Source organism: Hippichthys cyanospilos, chromosome 16 (assembly GCF_059441005.1).
Source record: "Hippichthys cyanospilos isolate Australia breed blue-spotted pipefish chromosome 16, RoL_Hcya_1.0, whole genome shotgun sequence".
In the NCBI taxonomy this organism is placed as follows: domain Eukaryota; kingdom Metazoa; phylum Chordata; class Actinopteri; order Syngnathiformes; family Syngnathidae; genus Hippichthys; species Hippichthys cyanospilos.
Window position 1 is genome coordinate 16,341,800 of NC_142384.1, and position 27,620 is coordinate 16,369,419.

Sequence of the window (27,620 nt, forward strand, 5' to 3'; positions counted from 1 at the left end):
AGATAAACCAAGGCCGAAAATGAAGCTGTCAGAAAAACTCATTTAAATGAATTATGCTCTGTTGTTGCTGCGTTTGCATGCATGTGTGTGTGTGTGTGTGTGTGTGTTGCAGACGGCTGGTCATCCTTAATGAGTATCATTTATCTGTATCACAGAGAGATCTTTGTTCCATCAACTACGATAGGATTTTCACTGCCTCTGTCAGACTTGTGGCAGGTGTTTTATAGTCGTGAGCACGTCCTGCCTCACAGACATGAGGATCTTCTTCTCCTTTTGGGTTTCTCCCCTTCGCCACAGCCAATCAAGTGCCTCTATCCAAGCATCTTCTTCCCTCACTTCAACTTCTTACATCTCCTCTTTCACGACACGTGTGAACCTTCTCTTCTTCCTGCCTAGCGATTCCAAATTCAGCATATATTCACCAATGTTTGAACCATCTCGGTCTAGTCTCCGCCCATCTTTATCTCCTCTCCCTGTATCTTCACACACGTCTTGCTAACCTTCATTCTGCTCTTTTCCAGGACCGACCTCCACCACTCTAGCTTCTCCTCCACCTGTTGCCTACTCACTGCAGATCACAATTTAATCTGAACATCATAGCCCCGCAGACACGAGGATCTGGGTGCAAATCATAACATATCTGCGGCATGCAGAAAACGCCTATAGGTGAGTATCTGCACATTTTGTGTAAATGGCCGTTGTACCTAATGATGTCAATATGTCCATTCTTGGCAGCCAAGTGTAGAGGAGATGTCCCATTGGGATCCGTGGTATCCCCTTTCTTAGGTTCCAGCAGAGCAGCACACATGTTACTCGACAGCAATAATTGGACAACCTGCATACACACACACACACAAACACACAGGGGACAATCACGCATGCATGCCCACGCACAGGGGAAGAGCAAAACAGGCCCTTGTTATTTCTGTGTATATTCTGATATTTGTAACGGGCTACCTAAAAACAAAGATCCGTACCCCAACTCTGCCGAACTCACAGGCTAGGTCCAGAGGGGTTTTGCCTGCATTATCCACAATGCAGGGGTTGGACTGGTGCTGGAGCAGCATTTCGGACTGGGGAAAAAAAAAATACAATTACTGGACAAGAACAGTGAAAAAAATCATCTTAAATTGCGTGTCACCGACTGACTGCTCTCAAAAGGACACCGTCCTTCTCAATATGTAATATCAACAGCGGCCAGAAGCGGCGCTAAAAACAAAGTTCAAGCTAAACAAAGCACAAATGATTGAATTTTTAAACTAAATCAGTTCTAAAATATTATTTTGAGTGCGGCCCATGCGGCCCGGTAACAGTTGATCCACGGACCGGTGGTTGGGGACCGCTGTTGTAGAACATATCATATATCATATTTCACTCATTTGTTGTTAATGGTGAGCTCATATTTATAAGCACTTTATATTCGCCATTCGCATTGCTCTATGTGTTGAGCTGTAAATAAAGAAAATATAGTAAATAGAGAAAAAAGAAACTTAAACTACTCAAGAACGCCAAGTGACGCCCCCCCCCCCCCAAAAAAAAAAAATCTCTAAAGATGAAGCCGATATCATTACTTGTACGCAATCTGATTTCCCATCTATTCTTCTTCCCTTTCCTTTGAAGGAATGTTTGTATAGTGGTAATATTTTTCACTTATGCATGTTAATGTTTTTCAGCGCAAAACATACGACGGCATAAAAGATGCATGAAAAGAAAATGTAAATGATGACCACATGCAGCCTGCAGGAAGGCACTGTTATTCAAGAGCTGACAGGAAGTCCTGAGGCTCTGAGCCGCTTTCATTATTATTCCAAGGAAAATACAGGTTGTTTTTATAAATGGTGCCATTTTTATGATATAAATATTTAAAGCTTGGCTTCGAATTCATTATATCTAGGAAGTTGGTATAGCAAAATAAATATCTTTCACAATGTTCGTCAAAAGAGAAAATTGTGGTCGTTTTTTGCATAATATTGTGGGACATTAGTTTTTTTTTTTTTTTTTTAAATATAGCTCACCACATCATAATGGCCATGTTGTGCTGACAGGTGGAGAGGAATCTGTCCTTCATCTGATTGGACATTGACAGACGAACCAGATTTCAGCAGCATCTTCATAGGCTCCGCCTTCCCCTGCCAGGCGGCGTAGTGCAGAGGCCGCATGCCTGTGCGAGAAAGTACCGACACGAACGGTAAAAATATGTCTTTTGACTTATTCCAGTACTTGCATGAATATTTTCATTTTACCTTTCTGGTCTCTGATGTCAACAGCTGCCTGTGACTCCAGTAACAGAGTAATAAGCTCCAAATTCCCATTGAGGGCTGCGTGATGCAGAGGGGAAAATCTACAGAAGACAAAAATAGCAGACATGCAAAAAAAAAAAAAAGTGTCAAACATTTGAATTACACCTGTATCAAGCACTGATTTATCATACTTTGCTAGTTACATATATATATATATATATATATATATATATATATATATATATATATATATATATATATGCAGCTAGCTAGCAGCTAATTTATGCTACACGCTGCGATAAACACCAGCAAGGGTCATGGTACAATACATCGTAGGCATAATCAAGTCCTTTTTTTTTCAGGATTGATGATTGAACATGACATTGTGTTATTTCGGGAGTCACGACAATTTGTGAGTCTAGTTAGAGCTGTCGCAACACGCATCCAGGAACAACTTCAAAATAAAAGCCTGCCAAAGGTGTTTTAACTGGACTCCACTGCAGATGTTTTTGCTGGTTTTTGACAATTTGACATTAGCGCCCCCTAATGGCGTCTTAATGATTAAATTCCTGTTTTAAGGATTGAATCAAACAAAACAACATCAGGAATATAACTTTCTATTCAGAAGTGTGGGAGTAAGTGAATAAATATAATAAGCTTTTCTTTGTTTTCATTTTTCTTTTCCGGTAACTTCAACGCTTGCTACCTTGACCAATTCTTACCAATTGACAGCGAATGCAATTTTCAATTTTTTTCTCATCACAGAACCGACACTGAAGCAGCATGAAAAAAACGAACACAACGAGTGCTCTTCTAGATCAGGATTTCCTTTGCTAAGCGCCAAATCAACTGTTACTGATTTGCCGGCAATTATACCTTGGCGCTAACTGTGCTCATGCATACTCTCCATTTAACTGGGAAAATTTCAGCGACTATAATAGCAGAGCATCAGCATCCTTTGACCTTCTAGTCGCCCTCACTTTGAACGCTGCAGGTGTAACGGCCCACTGAACAGTGAGTAAAAAGCATGTGTCATAACCTAATCTAGCCCCAGTTTCCCCTACAGGGTTAAGCAGGGATACATTACACAATGCTTTACTAGGCTGAACAACAACACACTGTTTGTGTGTGTGTGTGTTTGTACCTCCTTTTAGTATTAGTGGATGTATGCATGGGGGAAGGGGAAGGGAGCTTTTCCCTTTGCCAAGTAGTAAAACATGTCGTGCAATATTTATACCCCTCTTCCTTTATATCTATCTCCAATGAATCTTAGTCCTGAAGCTATTTCTCTCCACCGTTTCTCACTCTTGGAGCTCTATTTTTTCAGTAAACATATCATCATATCAGAGTCTGACGATATTATAAAGTGCAAAAATATCATGCTATCGAAATTGCTTTTTCGCAATGTCGCCTGCTTGTTTTCGAACGCGGAAAACATGCGAGACTGCCGTTACTTTAGCGCAGTAAACCGCGCGCGTCCCGTCTCGATATCATGTAGAATGGTCGTAAAAGTAGCATATGATAGCATCTTAGCCACATTAACCTGGGTATTTAGCTGTAGTAGCAAAGTTACAGTGGTACTCAAACTGCAGCCAAAGAGGACTCACGTAAGATACACAATGAGAGGAAGCTCCCGCTGCACACTGCAGTTGCGGGGGAAAAAAACATACAGGTTTTGACAAATTTGGACGGTTTTAAATAACAGTGTGTTTCAAAATCATGACATATTGCCAATACAGTTATCAGCCCACACCTATTTTCAAGCATATATCTTTTTAATTAACTGCAACATTTTGGTCCATGGTAAAACTGTCTATCATTGACCAGTCTGTGGTGATAAAAAGCTTGGGGACCCCTGATCTAATCTACTTCTCGAAGTTACAAAAAAAAAATCCATATTGGAACACAGCCAGCTATATAAATAAAAGCATGTTCAAATAAGTACTCTGAATATGTTACTAAAAAGCACTAAGAAACATATTTGAAGAGTAAAAATGTACGGTTGCCCGTAGGTGCTTGCCTTATGCGCCTTTCTCAGTGTCTGTCATGATTTATACATTTAATACAGTTGAAGTGTACCCAAAGGTCATCCTAGAGTTGCTTTCAAATTACATCAAGCTGTCGGTCATCATTTTATATGTCATGTCCAGGTAGTCAATGTAATTTTCCAACATATCGGCCAATTCCCTTAAAACGCCATTACTCTCGCACTTAAGTGGAAAATCTAAAGTAGATTAAGGTTGAGGTTCACGTTACATGGGAGCCCATACTGCTCGCACGGATTCTGAACTGTGAGGCGGACGGGCTAAACACTCTTCCACCGAGTCGCCCCGTAGACTTTGTACGTTTTGAAATTTCCCAGCACTTTGATAATGACTCTCCAGTGAGCGCCAAAAAGAGAAAACGACTCCTGCATTAATGAGCGTTTGCTGACTCATTAGCCATGAACGATCATTTGAGAGTCATCTTAAAAACTGTGATCACTGCTTTAATAAGGCAAGAGTATTAATGATGTCTTGGCAGGGAAACTTACTGTGTACCATGACCATGTATAGGACCGAGATTTAAAGTGTCACTGTGGTCCATTTTTCACTAAAAGGCTTATTTTGTGTATTTCTTTTCAATCAGGAATATGATATTAGCTTGCCGTTTCAATGTTGTCAAATTGATTTGTAAAAATACAGTGGACCCCCGTGTTACAACGTCCCTGACTTACGTTATTTTCACTTCCTCTTTATGACATTTTCCCGGTTTTGCAACTGTCATGAAAATACATTCAGTGAATGAATGATAAAAAATGAATGGACAGATTGGTGGAGACTGGGTCGTGACAGTGGTAATCCCTCTGAATTACTTTTTTTTTAATTCCTGATTGGTTCTTACAGGATTCCTTCATAGCTCTATAACAATGTGAACTCTTTCATATTGATAGACTTTCTGACGGCAGCGCCCTGAAAACAAAAATAATTCAATCGAAACGGTGTTGTTTGTTTTTATAAGTCAGAAACCTTAATTCTAACCGAGCCACATCCTGCTCACACGCAACCTCTCAACTGGAAAGCTATAGACAGATGTATACGACCACTAAAATCATAATAACAGAGCATTAGTCCTTACTTTTACCCACACATAGTCCATAAAACGCTATTTTGAATTTGATCTGAGTGGGATTTGGGCTTATCCTCCAGCCTTTTCACTACAGAGGCAAAACTAACTAGGACAATAAAGCTTTTATAGGAATGGAAGCAGAGAAAATACGAGAAGGAGGGGAAGAGGAAGGTGATGTTAGGATGACATAGAGAGTAAAGATAAGTGGGAAAAGCACAAATGCAAAGGGAGGAAAATAATGGAACTCACCCATCTGTATCCTGGAAGTTGACATTCACCTTCTTGGCAGACCCAAGCAACTCTGGAAAGCAAGGGGGAAATCAATTACTCTTTGCAGGATATAAAGCGTTAAGGATCGACCCATCGGATTATCAGGGCCGATATTCGCCTTATTGGTGCGTATCGGACTTTTTTTTTTTATTGATCTTACGGCCGATAAACTTCGTCCTGCCGGTCTGATCACGTAAACTTCTCTGACTGTCAAGGAGCCTCGCTCTAGCACTGCCCCGCCCATAGCAGCATCTGATTGGTTAGCCATGCAAAGCCACAGTTTGCTTTCGTCTTGTCTTACAAGGCAATGGTTAACCTAGCCTTAGGCTAACCTACGTTAGCTGTTAATTTGTGATGCCATCTCCCCAGTTTTCACTGAAAAAACACATTATTTCAACGAAACATCACTTCCACACTGAGAGCTCAGATAAAATTCAGAATAAGGCAAGTATTCCATAGCTTATGAGTCATCACTTTCTGTCATTTCTTCAGATATGAAAGCTAAGGCTGATAAAGCAACAGGGTTCCAAACAAAAAAACAAAAAAAAAACACTTTTGTTGACATATAAATACATTCCACAGTTTAAAATGTGCATATAAATTGCATTTGTATTTGCTCTTTGGATTTGTCCAATAGGCACACATCCATTTCTCTTTTCGGGCCTACACCCTGTTACTTCACCTCTCTGAATGTTTCTTCTATGTCCATCTCTCTCCCTGGCGCCGAGAACGGAAAATAGTGCGCTGCACTCTGGAAAGCTGAGAACAGACCCGTTGTGTTGGCCCTGATAGGTCGGTCCCCGATTCCTTTCCTCTGAAAATTCATTCATCTCTCCACCACTCTTTTTTTCAGGTTTGCAAAGATGTCGAACGTTATTTATCCTTTCGCCTTCTTTTGATTCGTTTGTTTCTGCCAGCACGATATCACGATAGAAGCACTGTTGCATGCGTATGCGTGCGAGGTGGAATTTTGTTTTATCGGTCACGAGTGCATTCGTTTGTTCGTAGGATTGCGCATAAACTGCGAATTTCCCTGATAAATTATTCTTTAAATCATCGTCTTGTAGTTTACGATGTGTTATGACAAATACAAACGTCATTGATCAGGTCATGTTCAACATTAGTAAATTGATTAAAAAAATAAATAAATATTAAACGTAATATTGGGCATTGGGGGTTGATTGCGCAAATATCTAATTTGATCATTTACTTTCGGGGGGGCGTGGATGATCCCAGGAAAAAGGCTTTGTTTTTGTCATGTCGAATGTAATTGCAATAAAGTAATCATTTTCATCATTTTCTTTTAGTTTCAGGCACTTTGGTGCACTTGCTACTTTTTTTCCGTTTTAGACTAAGCTGTAACCCGTGTAAACGCGATAAAAATAATTAACAGTTGTTGATAGTTGATTTATATTGCGTTTTTCTGTTGTTAATGTTAAAAAGGATACATGTGTAGGTATACTTCAACAATTTTCATCAATAATAATCTTATTTATAGTCAAACAAAAAAAAACAGCCAAAAGCGGGGAAAAATCTAAGACACAAAAGTGGACAACGACACAAAAACACACACGGAAAAACTGTCTGACTTCCAGTTTTGAGACGGAGGTCTGTTTCGCTCCTTGTATGCAAGCTACCGTGCGCATGTTTGTTTTTCCATGCACTGCGCCCCTTCTAAGTCTGCGCTCATAAAAAGACAGGAGCGTCCCACATTACTGATGTCATCAAATAAGGGCAAAGGCTGCGTACATATAAGGACGTCATATAAGGACAAATTCGGAGAGAGAGCGCCTGTTCCAAACCTGGTATACACACACGTCACAAAAACACTTAGAGTTAGATTCATATTCAAACCTGACATCAAAACATGTGTAACAGTGATTTGGGAACACGATTTGAACTTTGAAAATGGATTTGGATGAATGAATTTAACCATGTTTATGATTGCGGTGGAAGTTCGCAGACCACCACGTTAAACCGTCAACATAATGTCTTTGAAAATGCAAACGATGACCATCAATGACCCACAATGGCATTTTAAGATGCGTGCTGTAAAAAACAGAATGAGGAAAACATGTTTTCACTGGACGTCACAGATTTAATAAATAAATAATCCTGGAGCACCAGATGTGGATGTATCAGTATTTATCCAGAAGCTACGACAAAAATAAAATCAAAATGCTTTGATAGATAAAATGTGCAACAAGACGACAGAGACTTGATGTCCCGCCAAGAAGCGAGACCGGCCCAATATGGACCAGGGTGGGGATTTGGGGATCGGATTCCATCCAAGTTCAAGTGAAACCAGGTCAAGCTACCGAGCAGCAGAAAAATAATATTTACAGCACTTGACTGTGGTTAAGGTTCACAAGACATGTTTACAATCCCGCAGTTTTCTTATGATATTCAGTTATGTTGTTTGGTTTGCAGTGGTTATAATTTTCGGTAGGGTATCCGAATACAAAAAATACTTGATCGTTGCAGTACAAAAATGTCCGAAGTTAGAGACAGAAATGAACTCTTTCATTGGTAACCGTTATTGGAAAAAGAATTTCCACTCACCTTCCAAGGCCAACAGAATATTGTGTGCTATGTCTATGTAAATATGGGTGCTGCCATATGAAAGATTGACTTCCATTCTTCAATTGATGTAGGTAATAGTTGTGTTGTAAGTGTGGAAACACTGCCATCCAACTCCAACTACAGTGCTCAATTGCCTTATATTAGCTAAGCATTAGTCAAGGGTGTCAGCTACCCTCCATAAATTTTACATTCTTTATTAATACTCCAATTTTAAAGATGAAAATTCTCATCCGTGGCACTGAATGAGTTAATGAAGATACTGTACCTCATCAGGTACAGAAATGCAGTAAGAAAATGTCCTTCTTCCCTAACTGTTTCACAAAGCTGGAACACAAAATGCCAATTTGGCAGCAGAAAGTCCGTGTAAAGCTACGCTAGCGTGAACCAGGTCTAAAGAGTGGTACAGATGGTTTAATGCTATTTTAGTGAATTTGCTCAGGGCACAAGCACAAGCAGACAGATTGTGAGCCTCACGGACACACGCGTGAATGTCTTGTATTTCACTCCTAAAGTATTTCATGAGTATATTTTAGTCATAGCACCACTTCATTCTGTTTTCAATGAGTGTATGTTTTTTGTTGCCACACAAAGGGCAGTGCCAATACTCTGATCAAGCACAAATCGCTGCACCCTTTTCTGCAATTACATTTTGATTAGCGACATAATCGAGACGTGAGTGTGTTCACACCCACAGTAGCGCAAACCACACATAAAAAAATACCGCAAAATCACCCACACAAGCCTGTTTTGATGTTCATTTTTGGAGGAAAGTGATCTAAGATGATTTCGCTCTTTGTCCAATTTACTCTGGTCTAAAATGTTTCATTCGGGGATAATGGTCGCAGGCAGCAGGGTATTGCTAATTAATGATTAAAAACCATACCGGAAGGCCTTTTCCAGATGGTATTAACCTCCGACCACCTGCTGAGATAATGTCTATTTTGCCGCTTTTAATTCTGTGCAAGAAGTAGATAAATATGCAACTGTCAAGGAAAACAGGAAATAATGATCATTTCATCTATTTCATAAGCCGTTTTCCTTCATTAGGTTCATGTGTGACCTGCAGGGGCAGGAGTTGGGGTGCACACTTAACCTGTCACCAATTAATCGCAATGCACACAAACCACCGAAAATGCAAAATATCGATTTCCTGATGTTGCAGCTGAACTCCATCCTCAGCTACACATAATCTCACACACACACAAGCGCAAATAGACACGCGCGTGTACACAGACACAACTGCAAAGCCCAGGGTTGCGGAGAGAGGGGTTGCTAGGCAACAAGCATCCTCTCTGTCATCCTACACATGCAAGTGTGCTTGCACTCACACGGCAGATTCACCATCAGGCACCCACATACACACAAACACACAAAAACATTCGCACAGACAAACGCTAACGCTGCTGTGAAGAGAAATGATCATGTGAGCGTGTTGGCATTTTTGTTTCCAGATCAGCCTCAAACAATCTGCTTCCTCTAGAGAAACTCTATTTGGCCAAATGCAGCCATTTAGTTATGTCTTGCTCATTATTGGCTATCTCTAGATCCTTACGACCCATATGGCTCGGTTCTTGTAAAATGCACTAATTGCTAACATTAAACAGAGCGGCGAGAGGCAAAGCAAACTAGAACGCCGCTCATTAAAAAAGAAGGGCAATTAGAATCATAAATGAAAACACGAGACTATTTATCAGCATTCATGTTACAAATATAACTGGAACGTAGGTTTTAAATCCAGATAGCAGAAGGGGAAAAGGCTATTTCCAAAATAGTCTTTGATTGGTTTTATAGTGTGCAGGGTGAGTATAATGAGCCATGTTTTGGAAATTTGAAGATTTTAAAGTTTTTAAGTCTGATCAAGAAGAAAACAAAAACGGGCATTTATTTTTGGCCTGTAGTTTTATCCATTCCGCTTTCTTCCATGATACAACGTTGGAAAAGTTTAGGACCAAAACACACACCTACATACAACTCCCACAAAGACAACAACACAATATTTAACTCCTGCATCCAAAATCATTTTCAACACAGATTCGCACACAGATTCGCACTGCGTACACACATGCAGCTTCGCCATTTGCCAACGGAAGTCAGAATTGCAGTCGGCTCAATACACGTACTATAAATACATACTTTGTAACCTCTTTAACGGGCTCCACGCAGAACTATGTACTCTGCAGCGCAATCTCTCGCTTGAGTGTAAGCCTGACACATCCGCTTCCAACCCTCCAACGAGAGTGGAGGAGGGAACGAACGTGTGCGACAAATATCCCGACTCCGACATGTTGCTAAACTCCTGAGTCTGATAACCTGAAAACTCTCCTTTCGTCCTCGACATCCGAAAACATTTCGTTTTTCTTCGGTTCCTTTCCTTTGGTTAACCCTTGTGGAAGGTATGTTACAAATTGTGGAAATTCTGCTATTTTTTTATGTTAGCATAAAAGAATTGATGGGGAAAAAACACTAGGGAGGCTGAAATTTGCAGCAGATGATTAAACGTCAAATTTAAAAATGCAACAGTTCAGACGTTTCGATGTAGTTGCAGCTGGACGTGCGAGATTTTGCGGACTAAAATGATCATTGTCCAAATTTTGGACCATATCAAACCATTCTAATTATAATTTTTGGGATGCATCTTCATAGGATTCATGACATTGATTTTCCTGCGATTTTTATGACATTCCGTTGAGCGGCAGTCAAATTATGTCAGCAAACAGAATTTTTTGTTGTTGTTTCACCTCAAGACAGTAGGTGGCGATAGCGACCAGTTAATGCCTATGTCTTAAAGTGTCATTATGTCACAAAGAGAGACCATACCATTTTTCTTTTTTTTTTGCAGGTGTTAATAAATTTAACCTGCATATGTATGGATAGTAAAGGCAGTAAACAATTTGAGGGGTTGAAGGAAAAAAAATATTCATAACTAACTTTAATTATTACGCCTTCAAAAGCATTTACAAAATCAGGGGAAAAAAATGCAAGGTGTACGAACAAGGGTTTAAAAAAAAAAAACATCCATGAATCAATATACAAATGGAGAAATGTTCAAAAAATCTTGCTCATGGGCATCACAAAAAAAATACTCAGGCCGTCCCTCTACCAAGCATCGTGATTGTTGTGATTGAAATTAGAAAAAATCAAAAATCTCTCGACGTTGAGTGGAATTGGCAAAACGGACGAGACAGGATGCTTGCTTTGATTAGTTTGGAAAATGGATAAGCACATTTGCTTAGCTGCAGACAGACACACGCAAACACACACGCACACACTTCCATAAATGTGACTTCAGAAGCAGGTAAACAGGAAGTTGGCTGATTAAATTAGAGAGCCGGGACTGGAGCGTCTGATGGGCAAAGAGGGAGGGCAGAGGCGGAAGGTGGGACAGGAAGAGCTCATGCAAAGCCATCAATGTTGACTAACTGTAACAGACAACAGAGCTGTTGATTGGACAATATGTATTTGGCACCGATAGGCAGCTAATGAATCCGACCGCTTGACATATGGATGTTGTCATCGTCATTCATTAGAGTCATTTGCCCTTCGGCCGCGCGCTTTCAGAAAATCCGGAATCTATTTTAACATCGTTTAACAAGGAAACGCAATGAGAAAGTGGTGCTGCGTCTACCGCGTTTCTCCGAGTACAGGTCGAGTTTTTTCTCTCATTTTCAACCCCCATATTGGAGAAGGTCCGCTTAGAATCACATTAAGCTGAATGCGAAATAAGTAGCATCATTTACAAGGCTTAAATGTATTTTTTATACCTAATTTGATATAGTATGCATCCGTTTTAGTCGCATTTGTAATTGCCTCTTTCTGGTCAACAACGAAGCTGCGTGAATGTGTTTTTTTCGGCGGACTTTGATGCATTATGAAAAGGAAAAGACGGTTTGACTTGGTCTCCAAGTTTTGATTTTAGCTGATGTATCATCATATTTGCTATTTCTAATACGTATTGAGATAGTTTCAAGGCATTCCGGCCTTTGGTAGAGGTACAGTTCGTACAAATTATGCAAATGACAATGAATCATGAAGGAAGTGTGAGTGTAAGTGTGTATCAAACTTGTAGTTGGGGATGGAAGGTGAACGAAGAGTTCCCAAGATTAAAATGCCACAAGATTTCTCATCCCTACACAGCATAGTATCAATTTTTATTTGGTATGGTTTTATTTTGAAATGATTCCCGGCAGCGTGTCGCAACAATGGCTGACTTGACTCTTCAGTTTCTACCGCACAAACCGTTGGTCCCCGAGTCTTGTTTATATCTTTCTGTTCTGAAATTCAAGGCGCGAAAAACGACTCAATTACATATTTTATTGTACGGCGCCTGTTGTTAGCGTTTTGCACAACCTCCATTAGCTAGCATGCTCCAGTGCGCCGTATTGGCTAGCACACTTTGATGCTGACAACCTGACAGTTGCTGTTCCTACTGATCACTTTTTAACAAACTACACTAACTCAAATGTACATTCTATGGGTCTATGAGCTGTATGTTTTTGGATAAAGTATTTACTAAGAGGAAAGACCTCAGGTGCAGCTGAAAAATAAGCCTGAATGAAGCAGTAATGGCAGAACATAAACACACATGCGCACACTTTTTTGTCTACACGTAAAAAGCAACAGGCAAGCGCCTGCTTGCTGGTTTTGAACAATGTACGTGGCAGTCAAAGCCGTGTGTGTGTATTGTTGCTTTGACAAATGTTAGCCACCAGTGAGATAACCTTGACAGCGGGTAAAAGGCTGTTGCTAGGTAACTATAGTATGTCAGTGCGCTGCTAACTCTTGGAAGTATAACACGCTCAGGAGAGTCTTTCGAGCAATGATAATCAATGAAAAGTTGTTTTTGCAATATTAAGGGCAATATTGTTGATTGAAAATGTCTGCCTCTACGTGCGTCCTGGCACCAAATGGTCCAGGGACCAATATCGGGTTGCTGAAAACCGATGAAGACCAGATGAATGAAATTCAGCTATTGTAACTGAACGGGGTCAAAGAAGGTCTTCTACATGTCATGAATGTATTTGTTGTATTGTAATTACACAAAGAAAAAATAGGATCTCGTGTATTATGGGTATTTTAGCTGGACTCGATGACCTTTGATCAGCATGCTATTTCAAATTGCTGGGATTCCATGTACTTAGCTGTGTCTGGTTCGGGGATATTGTTGGATAAAATACTACGTGACACCCTAACTCATCTTTACTGTCTGCGATTTATTCCCGTCCATAGTGCCACAAATGGAACGCCTTTACAAAAAGAACAAGGGGTCAAATGGGGGCTTTTGGTTAGCCCAGAGAGAGGGCAATATTTCTGCAGCAAAACACACACAAGACAGTACAAACTACATTTACACTCGTATAATAATAGCAACTATATGTATAACCCTTCCAGCGCCACCAGGAAGTATTATAAAGGATTTAGGGATGTTGCTATGTATACAGCTGATCTAAATGTAATATCCATGCCCAGAATTAGAAATACCACAGGCGGGCCTTCACAATGATGGAGAAGCTGAAATGACTTTTTTTTTGGTAGAAAAATGACCTACCGCCATATTTACTGTTCAGTTAATATATCTAAACATGCTCTACAAAATCCAGCGGTGTTGAGTACAGCTAAGCTGATGCGAGCTGCCTTGAGAGGATCTCGTTATAGTCAGATTAAGCTCTGTGGTGCAGTGCCAAAGTCAGGACTAAATACGGGGAGATGAAAGTCCTGAAGTCTCCTGAAAACATCCATCATTAGGAGAAGAAAATATCGAGGTGCTAGGATGCCTTATTGCAAATTTTAAAATAAACATGATTGTGGCATCCGGGCGACGGTCGCTTGCCCTTTTTCAAAAGCCAAACTTTTCCCACAAAACCGACTTGGTTTCGAGGGGTTGGCCACCCTCCAGTTTTCGAGTCCTACTTTGAGCAATATCACATAAAACGCTCCACGAAAGTAACGTAAGCGGTAGTAGGCCGGCGAATCGGAAAGTGGACAACAGCAGCAGTAATATGATTGGCTGTTGCAGGAGAGAAGAACTCACGTATGGTACACAATGAGAAAAGGCTCCAGCTGCACAGTGCAGTTGCCCGTTAATGCAGACGACATGGGAGGGAAAAGAATTTACTGGTTTTGACAGATTTAGACGGTTTTAAACAACCGTGCCTTCTAAAATCACGATATATCGCAATCCGATTATTTCCACTGTTTTGCATTTTAATGTCAGTAAAACACTTGTTTTGAATTATTTACATTCATTTACTTCGCTGGGGTGGGTCCTAGCGGTTAAGACGATGAATGTTTGGATGTTTTCGTGGCCGGCCGGCATTGAACAATGTCATAAAGAGGCAAGGCAGCCGCACGGTGAGAGGTGTGGCTTCAGTAAACAAGACGCTTCATTTAGAAAAAAACAATATCATAAATCATTGTTTTACACAAGTGACGATAAAAAAATTCCTCTTGTAGCATCATTTTGTTCATCTTCACAGGGGATTGTGCATTTGTAGTACTGCATTTGTTGTGCTGACTGTGACAATAGACTTAAGAGTGCAGAGCTCAGGAGAACCCCGTGATTACTGCTGAACAATTACCTCATCACAAACACACGCACGCATACACACAGGGATTGTTAGGCTACAGTTTTAGGCAGTTTTTCCAAGCACATGCAGGAACATGCACAATGCAGGAACATGCACAACTATCCAAGTGGGTGTAAGGCTGCCTAGTAATTTCATCGAACAAAGGCCACGTAGAAATAATGGAAGTACTCGTAAAGCATGGGAAACGTACACCTAGAGGATATTTTAATTACAAGGTCTTATTATGGCTTCCTCTGTCTGGCGTTCCTCCAACATGCATTATGCAGAAAAGAGTATGTGTGTGTTTGAGGGGGAGGGTAAAAAAAGAAAATAAAGGTGGTCTAGATGGCATCTTAAATTATGGTCAGGTGAAGGAAACGAAGCCGAGTGACTATCGGTTTCACGATTGCATTACTTTTTAAGGGCTTTTCGAGAGGTTAGGAGACTGGTGGCGAAGGATGTCGAACGTAGAATAGATGCTTCCGCGTTCCACAGTGGATTGGCCAGCGTTTCCAAAGCCGGTCAGCGAGATCCATGTCGCAACTAGCATTAATGACAAGGTAAGCTAACATTCATTTTCACTGTACAATTCTGGTGCGCCTTATAATCAGGTGCGCCTTATATGTGGATCAATATTGAGATTGGGATTCGTATATGGGGAATGAACTGATAAAGTAAGCTTTACCTGTTTCTTTTGTGTGTTTACAGTTGAACAAGGTCGCTCATATTGACATTCAGTTATCATGCTATTGAGAGTTTAGAGTTATTATTGTTATAATCCGTTGCGCCTAATATATGGAAAATGTTTTAACATATGTCATTAATTGAGGGTGCGCCTTATAATCCAGTGCGTCTTATAGTGCGGAAAATACGGTAATATAAAAGTAATGCAACAGTAGTGTAATTCCTTGCATTTCAAATACAGTACAGTATTATTGTAATGTAACAAATTACCGTATTTTCCGCATTATAAGGCGCAGCGGATTATAAGGCGCACCCTCAATTAATGACATTTTAAAACTTTTTCAATCACAATATAGTCATACTCAAAGTAATAACAATAATAACTCAAATTATAACTCTAAACTCAATAGCATGATAACTCGCATAACTCGCAACTAGCATGATGTCAATATGAGCAACCTTGTTCAACTGTAAACACACAAAAGAAACAGGTAAAGCTTACTTTTTCACTTCATTCCCCATCTACCGATCCCAATCTTAATATCGATCCATATATAAGGCGCACCTGATTATAAGGCGCACCATCAGCTTTTTTTTTTTTTTTTAAAGGCTTTTAGGTGCGCCTTATAGCGTTTAGAATACGGTACTTTGAAACGACAGAAATAAATACCAATTTTTGAAGTAGCACACATTACCACAGCATTGCAAGTGCACAACGCTGTGCACTGGTTCTACATTGGCCCGGAACTCTCTGTAGGGCCTTTGTCTCCCCGATGACTCCAAACAGATGATGAGAAGCTCCAGAAGGCCTTTTGATGCCTGGGACTGTCAGTAATGTTTTTCTCCAGTGGCGCACACTATCCCATGGCATGACTCATCGCGATTATCCCCAGCTCACAGAACCACAAAGCACCCTCCACTACAGGCTCCATCCATTTCTCCGCATCGGTCTCTCCTTTAATACCAATCGCGTCTCTTTTCAAGACATTTTTTTCTTTCTTCTCGTACCCTCCTGCTCCTTTACTCGGCTTGGCTTTCCGAGCCTCACTCGCATTTCACGGCGTTTTCCATCATCCTCTTATTTCATCACCGCCGGCCAGTAAACTCCCATTTATTTTCTTCTCCTATAGAGGCTCTCTTCACCCTCTTTGTCCTTTTCTTCACCCACGCGCACAAATAAAGTGAGAGATGGCACAGCACATATCTGGTGCGCCAACTTTACCGTCTCTGATAACACTGATTTCTCCTGACGTTTTGGTCTAGAGGCTAGTTAGCGCCGCCATTGTTATGATGGACAATTAACTTTGTTGACGTGCGTAACAGCAGAGACATATTGTTACTGTTCATTGACAACCGTGTCAGATTTCCGTTTTTTTTATTTAAGGGCGAATGGAAACATGTTTTACAGCAAAATATTTCATGGAATCACTCAGGAAATAACTGTTGTGTTATTAATGTACCACAAGCTATATAGAGTAAGTACACTACGGATTAGGGCTGCATAATGAATCGAAATTTAATCGTGATCCCGATTTTGGCCGCCACGGTTAATTAAGCCGATCCTCGGTGATATTAACATTTAAAAAGCCGGCTACCACATATTCTCAATAAAAATAATTTTGAAAATTGTATGTGTTCTACTAGGCATGATATAAATATTGCACATGTCTCATCTGGTTCTCATGGGACATGTTGTCTCGTGGGAATTGTGTCTTGTCCCTTAAATGCATACACTATAGTACTAAAAACATGTTACACGAAAATAAAGATTTATAACTATTTTCTAAATCGTAATAGCTCCATTTTATTCAAAAGTTTGAATGATCATGCTCAGGACTGAAAATAAGACTTTCTGCCCATTTAGAGTGTAAAATATCGCAGTCCCTTGTAAATGCCTTGCAAGTAAAGTTTCTGACAGTTTTTCAGCAGTGAGGCACTTTCAGACACACACTGCACAAATGCACATTCAAGCGCACGTGACAATGACATCAACGGTCCCCGAAGTGTCAGAGAGTTGAATCCAGCAGAGGGACGCTCACATCTGACTCCAGATATAGCTCATGAACCAGGCTGCTCGCACCGCGCATGTGCGAACATGTGATGCTTGTGGAAATTAAAAAAAAACACGGTTAAATTAATAAACTAGCGTTATATATATATATATATATATATATATATATATATATATATATATATATATATATATATATATATATATATATATATATATATATATATATATATATATATATATATATATATATATATATATATATATAGGAGATTTGCAACGGCGTTTTGTGCAGGATAAACACTACAGTGATACTAAGATAGCTTTGCTTGCTTGGTTGTAAAAGGAAGTCGTGCAAAATAGTAAGTGGATGATGTTAAAATGGAAATGTGAGAGAGTGATTAAGCGTTGGGGGTGAGCCAGAATTTGTTAAGGCTTTGATGCACACGATGGTGCCCCCCTCTCGGCTTGTAAATGTCAGGTGTCTTAACTGCGTGTGTGTGTGTTTGCTGAGGTCTTAATGTGGATCTATTGCTTTTGTCTTCTGACAAACACAGTGCTATTTCTGTTTGATTGCCCTGAAAGAAAAATTCCATGCAGCCCTGCACGGGAAATCGTAACACCTGCATGCTTCTTCTTCCGACATTTAAGAGGGATTAAATATTAATTTTAATGAGCCATTTCCCCCCAAAATAAACGTGTCTATAAATAAAAACAAATAACAAAAGAAAATCACATTTTCATCACGTTATATCTAGTGTGGAGCTTCCAGGAATTCATTAGGTGACAAAATATACATCATGAATTTCTTGAGCCTGTAAATGGCATCATAAAACCCCAATTTCATGAATGGTGTCATTTTTACCTTTGGTAAAAAGTTAACACAGCAGAGGATAATTTAGCAGCGTTGTCCATTGATGCATGTAAGGAATTTAACAGTCATATTTTACAGCAATAGAGAGCGACAGTTGCATGTAAAAGTTATAGGGGGAGACAAAAACAACCAGCAGTTTTTCAACTGTTTTAAATTGTATTGAATTACTTTTTGATCGTATTCCCAAGTTAACGATTGCTCATTCAAGTGAAAATCCGTCACGGCGAAGCATTCTCGTCGCAATTTGAGCTATTGTAAAGGAAGTGAACCTTCACTGGCTTGAAGCTGAGTTAAAATAACAAAGTGAAGTCCTTGACGGCAAGCACCCAACTTTCTTTCGCTCACTCCGGCTTGTCAACCTGCTAAATGCCCCTTTGTATGGCTCCTATTCACACGCCCCAAGCAGTGGAAAGCTTTAGGCTGTTCTCTGAAGAAATGTGTGTGTGTGTGTGTGGGGATGTGTATGGTAGAGTTACATTGAGAACAACAGCCTGATTGTACTTAAATCTGTAGCTACTGTCCAGCCAGCCTTGATAGAAATCCAGCTCTGCAACCGAGACTTTTTATAGCTTTTTCTATGTAACATACCATATTCATTATTTTGCCCATAACATACAAGAGGGCTGTATCCCAGTGTCAACCGAAAATATGACTTTGTGTCCATAAATGAGCTCCCTCAGTGATGACTTGGTTTGCAAAACAACAGCCAAACATTCAAATTTGAAAAGCATTTAAAAGTCATAATAACACTTCATCCTATGACCACATTTTTTCATTTTAGACGAGGGGGCACTACGGTCACGTTAACGTTACATATCGCATTTAAAATTAAGCATAATAATATTTTTATGTTGGAATAGTAATCATTTCATAAATTAATCGTGTATATAATATGCTAATTAATTACTCAATTAGAGACGATAAATCAATCAAATACCACTTGTTTCCCACCAAAACGAAGGCCAAAAGTATGCTTGCGCCCTATAATAATATATATTCGGTGTATGTAAAATTACCGACTCTCCACTGAACATTAAACATTTCCCTGCAATAACAGAGTCATTCATGAGTTCCTATTGGATATTTTAAATCAGGATTAAGTGGTAGCATAAATCACATGTGGCAAATGTAGAATAAATGTACTTAACTCTGTATCTGTCATCTAAATTGACAAAAGGTGCATCCCCTTGGCTGTATGAGGTTCCTCGATTGCATGGCCATAATTATTCATGACATAATATTATAATAATTATGAGTCAAACCAAAGGAGGGAGGGGGAGGGTCATGTGAGCCCATGAAGGAAAAAAAAACGTAGGAGAGACATACAAAGGGATCAGGGAGGCAGGATAAAAAGGATGGCTGATGGATACAGAGATGAAAAGGATGGCAGGAAGTCGGAAAGGTTGGGGCCCTGGAATGATATGTGGAGGAATATAAAAAGAGATGCTTGAGGGAGAGACGAAAAGAGAAAGACGAGGAAAGAGAGTTGAAGAGGAAAAGAATTATTTAAATTATTCTATGACACTAAAGACAGTGAACCGGTAGATGTGATATCCTAATCTGTGTTGTCAGATTATAATGTAATCCCACACTGAAACACACACATGTGAAGGCCTAAGTATGTGGCTTGATCCCAACAATTTCTACCAAAGACACACTCGCATTCACTATGGCTAAAAGCATAAACTGCCTACATGGAAGTGTCCCAATATGCTCACGTTCACACTTGCTTTCTTTCTTACTAGGCCATATTTTGATTGAGAGTTAAATCCGTCCAAGGCTGGACAGGAAGTCATAAACAAAGCAGAGCTATACTAGTGTTGGCACACACAAGTCCTGGTGGGTGTCATTAGCAATAGCGCAATTTCAGGACAACCTAAAGCATGAAAAGGACAAGTGAAAACTGTTTGCACTTGGCATGCCTCCTTGAAATGAAACATATGGAAAACGGGGTTTTTATTGCTTCTCGACAATTGCCTGCACGTCCCAAAACGTGCACATTTATACAAATATATGACTATTTCGAAAACAAATGTGCCTTTGAGCAAGACTTTGAACTGCCCCGCTTTTACAGAACACTAGCACTATCTAACTACTGCCATACAAACTTACTACACTAATATTTTCACAGCTAAGACGGCCTGTGTAAAAGAACCGCTTTGACACAGCTGCACGAGCGTTATCCTCAAAGCCAAAAGGTAAGCACATCTGCAGTGTTGGTGAATATTAGCATTGGCTAACATTGTAATAAAAAAAAAACACTGTACAATGCGTTTGCCTTCCATGTTAATGTAGGCGTGGATGGTGCAGTAATATAGTAATTTTATTTAAAACGATATTACCTTAATTAGATGCACTTTTTCCCCAAAATGAAGGCCAAAATTATGGGTATGTCCTCTAAATAGTAACTGGAAAGTTTTTGGTTTTTTTGGATTTCAACATTATTTGCAGAAGATTGATTTGTTTTGATGCACAGATGTGCATTTTTATATCAGCCGCATTTTTACTGGATGTCAGTTGGCTTTTAGCAACAAATGCTTGTTGCTAGCTAATGTTAGCTGAGGTTGTTACGTCATTATTGAAAAAAAAAACAAAAAACAAGCGAGCAGACTGAACCAACGTGCGAGTCCAATTTTACTAAAATGGAGAGGATCATGTAAAACTTAAAATGTCTCCAGTTGATTCAATTAAGGGTGCACCAGAGAGAGAACACGGAAACGGGTTCGACTCATTTATTAATTAAGGTTAATTATGGTCTTTTGGCAAATACACACAATCATAGATGTGGTGCTCAACTTCAGTTAAAATGAACTTGAACCACATCGCAAGTAAATGTAAAAACAACTGCTTCGAGCGCATTTAACACTGGTGAGGCATTCACTGCAATGTGGGAAAGCTGAAACTCGCTTAACTTAACTTGCAACAAATATACAATTTACATATATGAACACAAGAAAATATGAATTATTTAGATTAATTCTGTTTTGCCAAAGTTTTTACATTGTTTATACACTGTAAAATAAAAAGTACCAAAATTTGCCCCAAAAATGAAGTGTGCGTCTTATATTTGTGTAATTTTTCCTCAGTAAACAACCTTGAAACCTCTCTTACTTCTATTCACGGTTTCCGTTCTGATCTGTCAATGAACAAGGTAATAAAAATAAGACGCATATCATATCCAATTTTAAAAGGCGAAAAAGCATCTTATTTCTTTCAAACAATATATTATTTGAATGTGAAGATGGCCTTTTGTTTTTAACTGTGATTAGCATCCCAGCTGTGCTCACTTCACAGCGCTGTGTGCGTGTCCGTATTTATGTTCCGATCACACACATGTGGCTTGGCTTATGACCAAAAAAGTATCCTTGAACAAGCGACCCCCCAGTTACTTGTGATACGGTGTCATAACTGGGTGATTTGTGTTAAAACCAAGCGAGTAACCAAAACGAAAGTGAAAAGACATGCAGTCATCTGATTAATTCTCCTTTCTCTGCCTTTGTTTTAACTTTCCAGATTGCTTCTCTTTTTCTGCATTTTCCCACCTTCCCCCTCCCCCAATAAACACCTTTCGCCTAACAGACACAGCGTCCTCTCTCTCTCTCGCAACCGAGTATATCAACACCCTTCGGCGATATGAGAGGAAGTAAGACGAAAGCTGAAAACAAAAAAAAAAAAAGGTAAGCTAGGAAAACCATGGAAATTTGGCAGCGACCCATAAAACGCAGCACGCACAAACAATCCGAGCCAGGTACACATGTTGTACATGTGTTGCACAGCTGTACACAACTCACGCATCGGTCGGAACATAAACAATGATGCTCATTGGCTCGGGAAACGCTGTGCTTTGGCGCCATTGGCAAACTTGCTTCAAACAAAAGTAACACACACCTACTGCGGTGATCAAAGGAGATGTGTTAACAGAAAGCGGCTGTTGGTGCCACATGTGCAATACACTGTACACTTTTGCAACAAGCTAATGCTCTGTTATCTTGTTAAATGTCAGCTTTAAGTAACAACCATGAAATCCTCAAAGACGTGAACATTTACACAGTCTCGTACGGGAACTGTAATCACAGTAAGCCGCGTGCACGTCGCGAAGCCAAGCAGTCAGAAACAATATTCTCGTTACATGATATTATTACATTACAGCAGTTATTCCTTTTTTTAATGCTAATATGCACAATCTATTCATCAAGGGACGGACGCACGGACCGCTAAATGACGAGGCACATTTTAAAAATGAAGGACGAAGCATGAGCGGATGGTAGACTGAATCCATAGTAGTAATCGTCACCTGGTTGATTTTTCCAAATTTCTGCGAGCTTGTAGTAATTGTAGCTTTATACTTGAGAGCATTGAAATATATACAGTCCAAATAAGCAATGAGCGCTACATTCCACCGTTTCATGAAATTAAAGCATGTACTCCGTAACTGTCAACCGTTTTGAATGAATAAATCGCACACACGTAGTTGAACAAAGCATTCTAAGACGCCTTTCCCTCGGATACAAATGAGCACATTGCCAAGGATGACCATCATGCTGACTGCTTCTCAGCCAGGAGATATTCAAGCTACAGTTTAAGAAATTAAGCACACACACACACACACACAGAGCACAAAGTGCACATGCAAACTCTGCACAAAAGCCGAGATTCAAACAACGGACCACTCATCTGTGAGTCAATTGTGACCAAAGGTACCGACCAGTGCAAGTTGGCAAACACAAAAAATGGGCCACATTTTTGTTTTTACAGGCCATTGACTCACTCCAGTACTGTTTCCAGCTACAGTTCAATGTATTCAAAATGGATGTGAGTCAGGACATCACTGAAAAGTCCTTGTAGTGGACAGTGGACAGCTTGGTCAGGTAATGATTTCTTAAGTATAAATAATACCTTTATTACTTGCTGGAGCGTTCATTTAAGGTGAAACGTAAAAGGCAGTACATTCAAATGTTATGAAAAGAAGTGGGCCTGCAAATGTTCTCCACAGTGAGTCTGAGGACACAGGCAATGCAATCTAACACACACCTACACACAGGTAGTTCGTTATATAAAAGTGACAAATAATATGGCTCATCTGCCCGTTGTTTCTGTTTTTTCATCCACCTGTGATTCATTTGCTAAGTCTGCAGAGGATTTTGTTGGCGTTTTAAGACGTCTATGTGCGTGACAACTTGCTGGAATGCAGCTTCTCAATTCTGAACCTTGAATTCTAAAAAAAAAAAAAAAAAAAAAAAAAAAGATTCTCTGGAAGTTCTAAAAAAAGGGGGGCGGTTGCACGTATGTGTGTGAGCGTGCTAACAAAAGTTAGCGCAGTTGGTGATTAACTCCAACTAATCAGTGCTGATTGAGCAAAAGTCAAGCCCGGCTTCCCTTCCCCAGTTCTGGGTGGTTTATAGTGCAGACAGAATAAAATATAATTGATTTATTCCAGAATAAGGACTATCATCCAAAATGGATGCTAAGAGAAGAAGAATACATAGAAGAGGCAGTCAACAGTCACATTTCTCTGATGTTTTCTCCAGTCCATAACTTATTTGAGGACTATGTATTTGTCTAAAATAACTGGGTCACAAATATGAACTCCCACTCAATTATTATTATTTTACCTTATCTCTATGATTAACAGTGAAACGCGGCTCCCAGTTGATCAAGATTTGATGGCCCACCCTGGAACATCTGGTGATTCACCTCCCTTCACAGTTCCAATTTCATCGCCTCTCCTGCGCTTTCCTTCTCCTTGAACTTGACAGTGACCCATTAAACTAGGATGTTATTTTTGGTACAGGGCATTGTGCAGATGAGTAAGTGTTTGCGAAAGAGATAAGAGAAGGCTTGCACAGTGAGCGCAGTAGTCGGGTAATGGGAAAACAGAGAGGTGGCAAGGATGCCGTTTAGCTATGCCATCTGTTACATCAGCATGTTCCCCCTTTCATCCATTTTTGATTTTCCTTGCCAGTTATCCCATCAGTCACACTCCCTTGACAAAAAACATCTATTTAGACACTAATCGATGTATCTCACTCATTATTTTGATTATTTTGCTTTAGTCGTGTATCCTCTAAGTAGAGAATATGGGTGTGAAATTTAGCCAATGTCGGGCTCATTTACTGCCATTCAAAATGGACAATATTGTCCATTGTGGACATAAGGAAAATCCAATGTTTTACTTGTTTCCCACGATTTTTGCATTGATCCTTCAACAGCAACCGATAGCATTTTTTGTGTTGACACCCAAAAATCACCTAGCGGCCAATTTATGATGTTTGCAAGCTTTTCAATGACTTTGATGATTGGCTTAGCCTGGACTCTCAGATGCAAAAGTCTTCAAAAGTCATGATACTCTAATTATGACATAATACATTTTCCTGTTTCAATTTTATAAATATATAAATAAACAGTGTAATTACTTTTGCTATGATTGCATTTTTACAATTTCTGCACATAATTTCTGCTGATGCCACTGAACATTTTGAGGGGTTATAAGTAATATATATTGATATTTGACAATGTTATGACCCTTTCAGTCCTAGTTGGGGTTAATGAATTCAATGTATAATTTAAGATAAATAAAGGTGTCTCCCAGCCTTCTACCAGCTCAAATAGAAAGAACATGTTACGGAGTTACTGCTAAGACTTTCCTTTCTCCGGCGCATCTTGTGTCGAGGCCAAGCGATCGGTCGCAATATTTTCCTGCTATGACCACGAAAGGACAAAGCGTGGGTATAGATGGCGTCCACGAAGCTGAGATTCTATCATATTTCCCTCCCTAAGGCGTCTAGCAGCCGCCAGAGCACAGTTAACACTGCGCTGACTCGGGATGACAGCATGTGAATCCTTCCACTCTGCCTCTCTGTTCCTTTGTGAATGTGCAGTGGTGTGGATGCAATCATCTGCTCCCCTCCTTTGCCAGCCTCGCATATCAACACACAAAGATGTGCGAGAGAAAACGAGAGAAAGACATGCTATCGAGGGGGTTTCGCGTGCATTAGCGTCGGCCGTTCTTTGGAAACGGACAAAGCAGCGGAGCGGAATCATAATCGTTTCTCCCAGATGGGCGCAGGTTATATCCAAAGAAATCTTGAGCCGCCTCCTCCCATGACGTGCAAACATTGAAACGGACCATCAACAAACACTGACGATGCGAGTACGTACACGCGGGCGCAAGCTCATGTGGTGCAGGCAAAGTGGCAGCAAAGTGATGATGGCTCTCCAGATGGTGCCAGATGTGTGTGTGTGTGTGTTGAGTCGGAGCAAATGACTTGATACGGGACGGAGCCTTCGCCAGACCCTCAACTCGCACACACGCGTTGAACTTCAACCTTTACAGTATTCTCCACATGCGCGGATACCTTACTAAACCTCGCTCGTGCTTCCCTTTCCTTCACAGGCAACCTCTCGGCCCAGCTGTCCTGTGAGCTTCATGGTTAATGCTTGATGACAAACAGGTCTGTGTTAACATCGCGCTGACATCAAACCGCCCCGCTCGTTCGTCTGAGACTCAGCTCCACACAGTTTGTTTTTTGTCCTTGTTTTAAGTTAGAAGGAACTGAAAAAAAACAACCCAATTTTTGAGGCTATCTTATCAAATTGACCCAGATAATGGGTCGGTCCTTTTAAGACCCATACTAGGGGTATTTTTAATAAGTGTGCTGTCATTTTCAGTCGACAACAAGACTCTGCAACTTAACCCTCTACGATACGTCCTAAAGCTTTTCAAAATTCTGCAGTGGGTATAGGACTCATAGCAATAACATAAAATTGCATCCCAGTGGTTCATTACACACCTATCTACAGATTCTTGTGGAATTTAGCAACTTTTCCAAACACATCAAGGTAGGTTGTACAATAGTTCACGATCTAGTACTGCGGGAATATATTGATAATGTGCTATATATGTGTGTTACTATAGATTACTGTATTTTCCGCACTATAAGGCGCACCTAAAAGCCTTAATTGATGGTGTGCCTTATAATCAGGTGCGCCTTATATGTGGATCGATGTTGAGATTGGGAATGAAGGATATGAATGAAGGATAACTCCTCACAATCAAATTAACTGATTTTTTTCTACTGGATTTAATGGATTAATTGTCATTATCACCACTCCTTTACTGGACCAATACAGTGAATAAAGAATACTGAATTAAACTTATTTCTGGAATGACTTTGTAAAACACGATACTGTATTTCCCCATGAAAAAGACTATTGAGAAAGTGAAGCCCAAGTTTACATAAAATGTTCGAATGGGCTTAACTGAGTGATCCACATTAGCGTTTATTAACCTCTACTGAATGAAAGCATTTATATAACATGGGAAACAATGCTATCAAATGAAAATAAGTCAATGCACAAGTGATTATGTACCTTTTGCCACCTAGTGGAAGGTCATTTAGGTATTTGTTTTGCCTGTCATTATACGCCACTGTCATAGATAGACAAAGATACATTATAAGTGAATAAATCAATCATTTTCAGCCCAAGGAAGTGAAATTGGCTCATTTCCAACAATTCACCTGATGATACCTCACCGCACACTACTAGTTATGAAGCACAGATGAGATTTACAGAGCACATGCTCTCTAGCAAGACTGTTGCCCACACATCAGAGTGGGATGTGGACGTGGAATATTGCTGTATGCTTAAGTGCGCTAGTGCCTGCAGAAAATAATCACCATAGGGCAGAGTCATTCAGGAAGCAGAATTTGTGTTTCCTTGAGCGTCTACGTTCCTTGATGCACAACACACAAGACTCAAAAAGGCTGAAGTTGTCATTTGCGAGACCCCAATTCCACCTCGATTCTGCTGCATTACATCACAGTCAAGCACCGTGTCATTTACACAATCCAGTAGCTCAATGATGCGCACCTGCAATACTGTGTAACTCTTGCAACATTTTCTATATGACTGCGCATGGGGTAAAGAGGAGACTCAACAAGAATGCCAATCCTTACTTGCTTTCCCCGGCCGGGGCCTTTGCAGCAGCTTCTGCACGGTGAGCAGATCCTCGGTCTTCACCGCCTGCAGCAGCTCCTGGTCCTTCCCCATCTTCCGCTCTGAGACGTACTACTCCCGCAACATCCTCCGACACAGGGGCGCTTGAGGCCGGCCTTTCCACGCGGGGAGTGCGCCACCACAAGCCTCCCTCCCTCCCTCCCTCCCTCCCTCCTCCTCCTTTCTTGGTCCCCGGCTAGACGAGACCCCTGGAGCTTTGGTGTATGATGGTATGGGAGAGGGCAAAATAAAGGGGAGAGGGAGGGGTGCGTTGGGATGGAGGGATGCTA

At 40.3% G+C, this 27,620-nt stretch overlaps 1 protein-coding gene across 6 annotated transcripts in view; it reads right to left on the reverse strand.

Annotated features, from left to right (window-relative positions):
• The window catches only part of caskin1 (CASK interacting protein 1), a 55,862-nt gene extending 28,400 nt beyond the window's left edge, over window positions 1-27,462 (reverse strand). For all 6 annotated transcript variants that reach the window (XM_088436664.1, XM_088436663.1, XM_088436661.1 and 3 more), the window contains exons 1-6: window positions 27,291-27,462; window positions 5,598-5,649; window positions 2,244-2,341; window positions 2,016-2,161; window positions 978-1,073; window positions 705-835 (exon numbers count right to left, since the gene is read on the reverse strand). In XM_088436664.1, the coding sequence (XP_088292790.1) occupies window positions 705-835; window positions 978-1,073; window positions 2,016-2,161; window positions 2,244-2,341; window positions 5,598-5,649; window positions 27,291-27,384 (617 nt within the window). In that variant the 5' untranslated portion in view covers window positions 27,385-27,462. The remainder of the gene's footprint in view (window positions 1-704; window positions 836-977; window positions 1,074-2,015; window positions 2,162-2,243; window positions 2,342-5,597; window positions 5,650-27,290) is intronic.
• Window positions 27,463-27,620: the final 158 nt, after the last annotated feature.